Source organism: Gobio gobio (assembly GCF_949357685.1).
Source record: "Gobio gobio genome assembly, chromosome: 24".
NCBI classification, from domain to species: Eukaryota; Metazoa; Chordata; class Actinopteri; order Cypriniformes; family Gobionidae; genus Gobio; species Gobio gobio.
This window is the reverse complement of record NC_137120.1, coordinates 30252983-30265345: the sequence shown is the minus strand read 5'-3', so window position 1 is coordinate 30265345 and position 12363 is coordinate 30252983. Positions and strand designations below refer to the sequence as shown.

General features: G+C 36.8%; 1 protein-coding gene across 4 annotated transcripts in view; it reads right to left on the bottom strand.

Annotated features, from left to right (window-relative positions):
- Positions 1-12230, bottom strand: part of ap3d1 (adaptor related protein complex 3 subunit delta 1) — a 49700-nt gene extending 37470 nt beyond the window's left edge. For all 4 annotated transcript variants that reach the window (XM_079807435.1, XM_079807436.1, XM_079807433.1 and 1 more), the window contains exons 1-4: positions 11914-12230; positions 1374-1469; positions 1204-1284; positions 26-106 (exon numbers count right to left, since the gene is read on the bottom strand). In XM_079807435.1, the coding sequence (XP_079663561.1) occupies positions 26-106; positions 1204-1284; positions 1374-1469; positions 11914-12009 (354 nt within the window). In that variant the 5' untranslated portion in view covers positions 12010-12230. The remainder of the gene's footprint in view (positions 1-25; positions 107-1203; positions 1285-1373; positions 1470-11913) is intronic.
- Between the last annotated feature and the right edge of the window lie 133 nt (positions 12231-12363).

Genomic DNA, 12363 nt, shown 5'->3' with positions numbered 1-12363 from the left:
AGTGAACAGGAAGTTCAAAACACACCTTGCGGATCTGATTGGTTGTCAGCATGATGACATCAGTGCCCTCATGAAAGCATTGCGATGCTGCAAGGTAGCCGATTCGCTGAAAACGAGAAAAAGACATTTGTGAACCAATGGTGATAGCTAAAATTATTAAATAGTTTTCTGTAATAAAGATGAAATAAAATAAAATATAAATACTGGATGAAAATAAAAAGATTGCCTTGGCAACTAACTGAAATAAGGAAATTAAAGTAATAAAGTCCTGTTATAAAAAACAACATTAACACCTTACTATAAGGTCCTTTTGGTTAATACATTAACTCAAATTAACTAACAATGGGCAATACGTGTGTTACAGTATTTTTTTAATCTTTGTTAACATTAGTTAATAAAAATAGAACTCTTAGTTCATGTCAGCTCCGGTCCATAAAATATTAACAGTTACGACTTTTGGTTTTAATAATGTATTAGTGAATGCTTTATTATTTTCCGTTGTTAGTTCACATTAACTATTGTAGTTAACTAATGTTAAAGGAACACACAATTTTTCTTGAAAATAGGCTCATTTTCCAACTCCCCTAGAGTTAAACAGTTGAGCTTTACCGTTTTCGAATCCATTCAGCCGATCCCCGGATCTGGCGGTAGAACTTTTAGCATAGCTTAGCATAGATCATTGAATCTGATTAGACCGTTAGCATCTCGCTCAAAAATGACCAAAAAGTTTCGATATTTTTCCTATTTAAAACTTGTACTAAGACCGACGGAAAATGAAAATTTGCAATTTTCTAGGCCGATATGGCTAGGAACTATACTCTCATTCCTGCGTAATAATCAAGGAACTTTGCTGCCGTACCATGGGTGCAGCAGGCGCAATGATATTACGAAAACAAATGATTATCATTAATTTTTTCCGCCATGTCAGCATCAAGGCTATTTTCATGGTGGAAACAGAATAAACAACATAATTCATACAATTAACAAAAAAACTACACAAGGCATTTCAGGTTAATACAAAATATAAACCATAAATAAATAAAAATGACAAATGTAAATAAAAATACTACAGCTAAAATGGACAGAAATATTATAATAAAAGCCAATTCAAAATATTACTAAATACTATAATAGTATATAAATAATACTAAATTTACAATGTCGTGACTGAACGCTAATATTAATTTTGTCGCTGCCTCTCACCTTGTATGTAAATTTGGAGGAGCTCATCACCTCCACGATGTTGAACGCAGCCCAACTGACATCATAGCCAAGCATCTGCAACTGTTCGAAGGAGAAATCAGAAGAATAAGTGATGGATTGAGCTCATTATGAAGCAAATGGGAGAGGCTATCAATGATGGGCGGTCTTACGTAGGTGAGCTTGCAGACTGCATTGGCTTTTACGGCGATGTTGTCCTGTTTGAGTTCTTGTTTGATTTCATCGATGCATGTCGAGATGTATTTGGCCTGTAGAAGGAACAGGAAGCATTGTTAGAAAGAGTGAGACAAAAATAAAAAACTATGCTCTCCATAACAGCCCTGGGCATCGTTTAGCTTCCTGTTGTGAGCAGCATCTGTCAAATCACTGCCTGATCTTAAAATTTAATTTGAACATGTTTCCTCTCTGTTAAGAGAGTGAGATTAAATGTTTTGCCAAGTCTTTACCTGAAAACATAGATAGTCATTTATCAAAACGATACACATAGGTGATTATCTGCCATAATTAGCATTTCTTTTCCAAAGGTACTGTTCACCTAAATTGTCACATTGTTCCAAACCCAATTTTTTTCCTGACAAACACAAAAACACATATTTAGTACAATGTCTAAGCTGCTCTTTTCCACATACTGAAAGTGGATGGGGCCCACGGACACCAAGGATATAAATCTTTTGTAAGATTATTGATGTCTTTACTGTCACTTTTGATCAATTTAAAGCATCCTTGCTTAATAAAATGATTTTGGAAAGAACATGTGACACTGAACTGGACACTGGAGTAATGATGCTGAAAATCCAGCTCTTATTTACAGGAATAAATTACATTTTATAATAATATTCAAACAGAAAACAAAGTTATTGTAAATGAATATTTCACAATATTACTGGGTTTTTGTGTGTGTGTATTTAAATCAAATAAATGCAGCTTTGGTGAACATATAGGCAACATTATATATATATATATATATATATATTTTAGGGCTGTCAAAAGATTAATCGTGATTAATCGCATCCAAAATGAAAGTTTGTGTTTACATAATATATGTGTGTGTACTCTTAATTATTATTTATATATAAATACACACACACACACACACACACACACACACACACACACACACACACACACACACACACACACACACACACACACACACACACACACACACACACACACACACACACACACACACAAGCATGTATATATTTAAGAAAACAAAAATATTCTTTTTATATATAAAACATTTATATTTATATATATATTATAGATTATATAAATGTATATACACTATATATACATGCAAATATTTCTTAAATATATACATGAATGTGTGTGTATTTATATATAAATAATAATTAACGTTATTTAACGTTATTAAGCAACAAAGCACAAAGAGTATTGCTATTTAATGGATGTGAGGCGCGCTGCAATGTTCCGTTCATTCATTAACTAAAAACCTCTTCATTTTGAATGTCTTGCACTGCTGCTTGCGTCGCGTTGGTTATATTGAAAAGCAGACAGGAGTTCATGACGATGTATCGTTGTATCAATATTCTGAGCACAGCCCTAATATTTATATATTTATAAATATATAGCCAATCAAAGATGCATTGTTAAAACCCAGAAGCTAAAAACAAACATGCTTAAAACTAGGCCAGTATGTTTGTTCGTGCAGAATCAATGAATGACTAATGGCGCTTTTGGTACAGTTCGGTACGGCTCACTTTTTGGTGCTTTTCCATTGCATGGTGCGGTTCGGTACGGCTCGGTGTGGTTAAATAGTACCACATCGGTTGAGGTTCAAAGCAGGCCGTACCGATACTAGAAAGTGACGTGTAAACACTGCAGATCACTGATTGTTCAGAGAAAATCGTCACTACCGCCACTACCATTATAAGCTTTTGTGGCAGTGATATAGCAGTTGAGACCCTAAACACATTGCTAAATACAAGATTAGTTTACCCGTGCGCCGTCGAGCAAATCAAGTGTTGTCATCTACGCTTGGTTGTACGAGTGCCTACTCTCGTTTTTAGCAGTATTTTGTTTTGCTGCAATCAGCCTCCTTTGAAACAAACTTATTCGTCTTGTAGTTAAAAACATTCACATGCCGAGAAGTAGAGGCGGCACAATTACAACGACCATTCTATAATCCCACCCACTTTAAAGCGGTGCAAAACTGCAGTGGAAAAACAAACCAAACCGAGCCGTGCCGAACCAAGTCCTAACACAGAGTGGAAAAGCGAAGCGAGCTAAGCCGAGCCGTACCAAGCGTTACCATGCAGTGGAAAAGTGCTATAAAAGAACTGACAAACCACTATCTCATGGCCAGCGACATTAGTTTGTTAAATGATTAAAAAACAGAAGAACCTTCAACCAGCACTCAGACACACTCTCTGCATCTCAGGGACACACACAAAGCGCTGTTGTATGGGGCGAGTGTGGTGGTCATGTGTCTTTAGTCATGAGACAGCCAGAGCAGTGACAGGAGGGGAAGAACTGACCCGTTACATGGGCACAACCCCTCGTTTACCACAGTGAAGGATAGCAAGACGTCTTCACTGAGGTAGAGTGCAAATATGTGGTAAATGAAGGTTTTGCCGAAGAATTTCACATCTTTACAAAACCCTTGTGAATGATGCATTTTTTATTTTTTTTTATTTTTTTTTATATTTTTATATTTTAATTTTTATATTTTTATTTTTATCTTATTTCCTATTTTTATCTTTTACTTGATTTATTTATAATTCTACTTATGTTAATACTTTTTATTCTAATTTTATTCTATTTCTATTTTAATTTCTTGTAACTGTTATTTGCACTGTCCATGGAGCGGACCTGTTTACATTTCACTGCCAGTTGTATATTGTGTATATAACTGTGTATGTGACAAATAAAACTCTTGAATCTTGAATCTTGAATCATGGGCCATTTAAGCCCAGAGAGAAAATACAAGGTAAATAACGGTTCACCAGAAGTTTCTTGTCACGTCTTCACAAAATTCTTGTGAATGGTGTATTATGAGTGATTTCCTCCCACTGAGAATGAAAATATGAGGTAAAAGGTTCCCCAAAAGTTTTTTGTCACATCTTAAAATTCTTGTGAATGGTGCATTATGGAGTGATTTCCACAAATACAAATATTAATATGAGGCAAATGAAAATTCCCCACACCTTTTCCAAGTCACATCTTTACAACCCCTTGAGAATGGACATTTAAGCCCAGAGAGACTGAAACTACAAGGTAAACAAAGGTTCTCCAGAAAATGTGTCACGTTTGTACAACATTCTTGTGAATAATGCATTACAGATCATTTCCAACCAGTGAGACCACCCCATCTGAAAATTCTCGTGAATGGTGCATTATGGTGGACCTAGTACAAACATAAATATGAGGTAAAAGACGGATCTCCTGTCAAATCTTCATGCAGTTCTTATGAATGATGCATTATGGGTCATTTACCCCCACTAAAAATATGGGGTAAAAGAATGTCCTCCAAAAGATTGCGTCTTCCAGATCTCTTTACAAAACCCTTTTGAATGATGAATTATGGATAATTTAAGGCAAGAGAGACAAAAACAAGTAAACTAACAGGCACATCTTTACAAATGGTGCATTATAGGGGTGTGCCATAACATGAATGAATCATAGCATTTATTTGAATTAATTGTCGAGAGAGAGAGCGAGCGAGAGAGATTCGTACCTGCGTGACTGCGTCTCTCTTAACAACGCAGATGTACGTTTATTACTTAAAAATAGTGATGTAACCCCATCGTTGCTGAGAAATATAAAATGTAGCGATCCAGTAGCTTAGCTATTTTATTTCTATAAGTCGCGAGGGGGCGTTGACAAGTTTTTTTTTGCTCCTGAACGCGCAATCTCCTCTCTCTGTATGCAAGTGACGTGTGTGCGCTTCAATGAAAACAGCGCATTAATATAGAACGGGGATTCATCGGACTTGGAACTACCTGTGCATTAAATAATTTTATTGCACACCTTCCAGCCAATCAGAATCGAGTATTCAGACAGACCATGGCATAAAATACTTTAGTTATTGTTCAACTAAAATGTTAAGGCGTTAAGGCCTGTACACACCGGGACTAATATCGCGCATGCTTATCGCCAGTGTTTTTCATGACTTTTTCAGCGCGTCTTGAGTGTTCACACCCAAGCGATTATCACTGGTGATGCACCGAGTGAACATGCAAATTCAGTAGATAGCGCTCCCGGGAGACAAGGTGGTGCTTACGCTTCTGACACTCGCTTGTCACATAGAAGAAGAAGAGAGACAGTATTTACCTTTTACTGTCTATGGTATTTATGTGCTTGCCAAAACCATAGACATATTATGTCTATGGCCAAAACCATACACACACTTTTTGCTAACTAGCAAGCAGCATTAGCAGCTCATCTTCTTCTTTGTCTACTTACTACTTCCTCATCGTATCAATGTGTGCTTGGCAAGAGCGTTTTGTGCTTGAGCGCCACCAAGTCGTGTTTTACTGTCACTTCAGCAGCTCCAGGCACGTGAACAAAAGCGCTGATCTCATTGGTCGGCCAGTTTTTAATGCGCCACGTCAAAATAAAAAAACAAACCTGAGGCGGTTTTTTTATTTATTTATTTTTATTACGCTTTTACGTGTATTGCGCGTCGGTGTGCACACTCACATTGGCGCCCTTTGTTTAGTCACGAGGCGTAAAACGTCGGCGTTAAACACGCACAAAAATCACCCTGGTGTGAACAGGCCTTTATGTTATACTTTTACGTAAGATTTCCAGTGAAAACACTACCAACTTGTACCAAGGCTACTTTTTTTTTTTTTACTTTTCTTATATTTGACTCATGCTGTGTGACTATAATGCTGCTGCTGCCACCTTATGACAATAGATTAACACTTTGAATTAAGTATTCTGTCATCAATCACAGTAGCTCATTGGAAAAGGATGGAAAATGCCCTTCATATTGTTTGCACTAATAAATGCTGCAATCACCAATAAAACTTTGTTCCATATTTTTTTTCTATATAGTCATAAATATTATTATGGCAAATAGGGATGGGGCCGATCCGATCCAGTATCGGTATCGGGACCGATACCAGCTTAATTCACGTATCGGATTTTCCCGATCCAAACTGCGGAGAAATCCGATACCCATGAGCCACGTCTGCGCTTTCCAAAAGTGATTCCCGCCGGCTTGTCGGCTAGCTGGCTGCAAACTATGGAATGGATTTCCTGAACGGAGGCGATAGAACACTGATAGAACACTGATGAGAATATTGCTTGAGAATATATTTACAGATATAATATTAGAGATTTATGCATTATGCGTTGCCATTGACGACAGCCATTATAAGGAAGGAAATCCCACAGAATCTAGCTTAAAAAAGTGCTTAGAGCTGCTTGATTTATTCTTTGTTTGTTGATTTTCAAATATAAATTGATAACCGTGATAATTTGGGTCACTATTATGTTCATATCATACTTGCCTGTTGAGTGGAGTTCATGTCAGCGTCATATAAAATCAACAATAATGATAATAATAATATCAAAGCAAACAAAGCTCTGGTATCGGAATAGTATCGGTATCGGCCGATATCCAAATTCAGGTATCGGGATCGGATCGGAAGTGAAAAAATGTGGATCGGTGCATCCCTAATAGCAAATATTCTTGAAATATCGTGATATAGGTTTGAGGCTATCGCCCACCCACCCCTAGTGCATTATGGGTTCCACTTATAGGTAAACGAAGGTTCTCCAGAAGGTTTTCCTGTCAAATCTTCATGCAATTCTTATGAATGATGCATTATGGGTAATTACCACCAACTGAGACAGACAATTGCTCTTTTTTTATGAAACCAAGCTAGAATAAAACAAAACATGACATTTTTATGAAAATGATCAAATGCTGGTGGTCGCTGGCCACAAAAAAGTTTCCCCTGCGACTGACGGAAATTTCCGGCTTTCCGTGTTTTCACTGTTATATGATAGGGGGCGCTGTTACACATCTTCTGAGAGACTACAGAATCTCCAAATGAAAACACAGGCGAGGAAGAAGCAGAAACAAGCCAGATCATCATTAGACAAAACAATTTTCTCAGCTTTTTTGCTCAATGTTGCTTTTTTTTTTTTTTTTTTTTTACGACACACCCATTTTTAGTGTTCATAAAAAAGGAATGCATGAAGCTAGAATAAAACGGGGTTTCTTTCTTTTAACATTGCATATTCAGATATTCATACAACAAAATATTCTGGAGGCCATAAAACTTGTGTGAAAAAATGCTGGCGGCGAATAGCAACTTTTCAAAAACGCTGGCGTGGAAAGAATTAAAAAAAAAATTAAAAAACACTGGTGGAGAAAGAGTTAAAGCTAATTTCGACCCAGTAAAAATGAAACTCTAGAGGGAAACTAGTTGTCAAATCGTCATGAATGATGCACCATGGGTAATTTCATCCCTGTAAGAAAAAAACCATAGGGGAATAGAATGTTCTCCAGAAGATGTTCCTTGTCCCATCCTCATTCAGTTCTAATGAATCATGCATTATGGGTAATTTCAGCCCATTGCCATGACTGAAATATTTGTTAGTTAGCCAAGAGTTGGATTTGACCAGCTCAGCAAACCATCAGTCAAGTACGAAGACGAACTCAATGTCCTACTCAGGCAAACAAGAGAGCACAGTTTGAGGAAAACCTTCCTTCATCAAGCACTTCCAGCACATTCAAATATGCCACAAAATGATTTGACTCGAATATTCAAACACGCCTTTATCAGAATTATTTGGCTCAAGCGCAGCTATGGTGTCCAAAAATACCATTTAGGTATACCAAAGTCAGTGCCTTGGCTAAGTACACCCACCTCTCATGGAAAACAAATATAGAGGTCTCACATGAAACCACAGGCAGAGAGCAAACAGACCAGTGAACACACATACGCACAGTCTGACAGTTCATTCAGGAGGCTATGAATATTTCACAGCACTGTCCTCTGTTGGCCAGGTAACAGACACAATATCTAGGTACACCGGTACAGGTTACATTGAAGAAGCCTTGCTGATACCCGACTCCAGATGTTTGCAGATTAAACGGGGCCAGGAGAATAGAACTGGAATGCTAAAGCAAGTTTTAAAGATGTTTGTGATCATGTTTTAAAGTCAATGTAATGAGGTGCCAACTAACTACTTATAACATACACACGGCCCAATAAACAATAGTTCAATTATATACAACAGTTATAGTTCCAAACAAAGATCGCAGAACTGTAGCGCATCTCAACACACTCAACCGTGTTTTCGTTACTGAATGATTCAGCGTTTTGAACGAATCGGTTGAGTCAAAGTTTCAATGACTCATTCATAAACAAATGCTTCATTTCTTGAATGAATCAGTCGTTTCGAACCGCCTGAATGAATGACTCAATGACTCACTCATTAAGAAGTCACCTGGTGCCACCTACTGGCGGTTTAGTGTCGTGTTTAAAATGACATTTCTTGTTTGTATTTAACGCAGTTGTCATTTTTCAGAGTAAATTATTTAATTTGATTGGTAACAGACCTATAGTGTCGTATTATTCTAATGAAATGTATTGATCAAATTTAAGAATTTAAACTGAAAGATGAGGCATAGTAAGATTAGTGAAAAAAGCCATGTATAAAAGGTAAAAAAGCCCTTGTGGTAAATGTCACAATTATACAGATTTAAATATGTCAAAGTTGCAATATTCAGAAATATAATTATAAATTAGATTTACAACATTAAAAAAAAAAAATTCCAGACAAGCAACTTTTTTTACTCTATTTACTTGACGTTATAGAAGAAATAAAAAATATTTAATAAAATATATAATTTTAAAAGTAAATTTAGGCATCATTATGTACAGTATGAATTTCTTTCAGATTTTACAAATATTACATTTAACATGTTAATCAAAATGAATAGTGATTTTAAAGATTAACTTCACGTGAGCATTAGATGACGGCTAAGGTAACCAATAGCAAGAATAATTAAATACCCAATACAAAAGTTTGAGATATTTTAGTGATAGCTTAGGAAAGCTTGCCATCTTTATAGACGAGTGGGTGCGATCATGATTCGACATTTTTTGCCACAGACTCAAGGCCACATCGGACAATGCTGGTTGTTCAAGAAGGTTTCACCGTCTACGGCACATCAGAAACACATGACTTCAGTGTTCTGCGTTTACTAGGTTTATTACATTTCATAACACGTAAACAACGGATCTGATGTCTGCTGGAAAGGCAAACCGGTGACTAAAATCAATATGAATCTCCCAAAAAGGGAACAATTCTGATGCCATAATGAAGTAAAAGCAGGGAAGCCCTATTTGTGATTATAAATGCTCTGTTTAGCACCATCTTGTTCCTTTTTTTTCCCCAGAGGGAGGGGCGAGGATGGAGCATATTGCAAAAGAAAATTCAGCTTTGTCATTATAGGTTACCAGGCAGCCTGAGGCCTACTTCCACAAATCATTTCATCTTTATTTCAAACACAGATGAACACAAAATGAATAATTGGAAACCAGTGATTCTCATCCCTGACGCTCTGGTGAAACTGACAGATGTGATTTCATATCCAAGACGACGGCTGCGTCTCAATATCTAGTCCGCTGCCCATCTAGACAACATTTTTGGGCATCTCAGACAAATTTGAATCGAATATATTCGGGGGATCATGAGCCCGTTCGAACATTTAAAATCAAACTTTTTTTTTTTGGGGGGGGGGGTTAATTTTGGCCGTCATCTGAACTAGTGTTGTCACGATACGATACGATACCTGACTAAAACTTAATTGTTTTATAAATACATTTTACATTATAAAACAGGTTGGCATAGGCATAGGTGATATGACCAGGATCTTATTTCACAATACGAGTCATTTTATATAAATATATTTAAAAGTATTTTATCTTTCAAATAAGCAAAGATGCAGATTACAATCAATATGACAAACATATTGACAACACATAGACAAATATGACATGTAAATATAAATAAAACATACACTGTATGACAAGACAAATATAATACAAATGAAATAAACAGTGCTTTAAAATTGTCATGTAGGCTAATGTGGGTCTATTTAACATTAACAACAGCATTCAATAAAGAAATAAAATAATCAATTGTGACAAAAAGCATTGCATACACTGTACATTTTTTGTTGTCGTTTCAATTTTAAAATATAAGTGTTCGGTGCTGCCTTAAAGTTTAAGTTTAGTCAACTTTAGTCAACTATCCAAGTTGTCACTTAGTAAAACTTCACATTTCAAGTTGACAAAACTTAATTTTAAGGCAGCACGAACACTTACTTACTTTAGTCTTCACTATATATTAACTATACACTGATTCTTAAAAAATATATTAAAGTTATTCAGTCAATCAGCGGGAGATTTTCTCTTTTCTTGTGTTGTTTGATTAACATTAATCACACAGACAGGTTTATTAGGCCTCAGTCTCTTTAAGACCTGACGCCCGTATACAATACATTGGAACACTCCCGATTTCTTTCATAACTGTTTACGTTTCACTTAGACACACTGTGACTGTTTGCATGGATACTTTGGCATTTTTTGACCATTCGAGCGCAATAATCCGTGAAAGAGAAATTAATTCACGATCGCATGCTGACCGAAGGTCGGCAGCGCGAGTTGCACTTCCAGTTCTTTTTCTAATCGAACATTTGTGGCACATCGGAACGTTCCAATCTAACACATTGTACGCAAGTTCAAACGTTTAACAACAAATTAAAACCAAATTTTAAGTTTAAAAACCAAACATTTGGGCATCATAGGTGCATTTGAACGTATAAATGGAAGAATTATCAGCATTACGGCGTGTTCAAACACTCAAATCGAACATTTGAGGGCATTATAGGCACATCAGAACATTCAAATCTGACACATTGTATGCAAGTTCAATCGTTTGGCAAGAAAACAGAGCATATTATAAATGTAGGAGCATTTGAAACAAATATTCGGGCATCATATGTGCATTTGAACGTATAAATGGCAGAATTATCGGCATTACTGCGTGTTCGAACAATCGATTCGAACAGGGTGTTCGAACATCACAGGCATCACTCGCGTTCGAATCTTTGAATCGAACATCGTAGGGGAGTTCGAACAGAATGCGCTCATGATGCCCACAAAAAAAAGCTGTCTCCTAGATAGGCTGCTCACTAGGTTTCGTGACACGGCCAATCTCATGACACACATAAGTGATGCAAGCTATATTGAATTAACATGTGTCTTTTAGCGCACCGAATCGGTTTATCACATGCATAATTACACAAAAAACAAGATAGAATCAAATTTGTATTTATTTTGCAGAATATATTTATACAAGTGTCTTAACCGTTAGCAATGCTAACTGGCCTCATCCATGATAAACAAAACGATGACAGACTGTTCTTACAACATTAACAGCTGTCACCTGCCACACAAGGGTTATTAATTCACTGAAATAACCATGTATTGTGTTTAATATATATATATAGTTTGTTATCTAAGTACATTTGTCAGGTTATAGCCGGTTAGCTCACCTGAAATCAGGTGATTTGAGATCACTGATACGAGATCAACTTGATTCATTTATACCAGCTGCGTTTTATTCATATTTACAAAAACATCCAATTCTGATTTTAACAATATAGAATGAAATAAGCTGATACAAGTGTCTCACCTCATCTTCCTTATGGTTCCTAATGCCACGTACTAAATCCTGCAGGTTTTTATCGAACATCCGATCGATGCTCCCCTTCACGATCTTCAGAGCCATGATGATTTCCCTCCTGTCCTACCGGACCAAACCGCGAACACGGGCTTTATCTGAGTACTGACCGGCCCGCAAGAGCGCTAGTCTCTCATTCAGTCCCGAACAGCGGCCTGTGCAGGAGGGGTTTTGCTCTTTCTGTAAGTGCTGATCTGCAGCGGACCAGTCTAGGAAATGGCTGACAAAATGGCGGACCGATCACCTGACTGACAAACCCCATCCACACTGCCAGCGCGCGACGCGACGCACTTGACGCTTCCCTGCGTGACAGTTATTCGGATTTTCCCATTTCCGTCGTGATGTTGTGGAGAATGTTTACTGGAGGCATGCTATCATTGTATTAATTTTACAATAATCTTA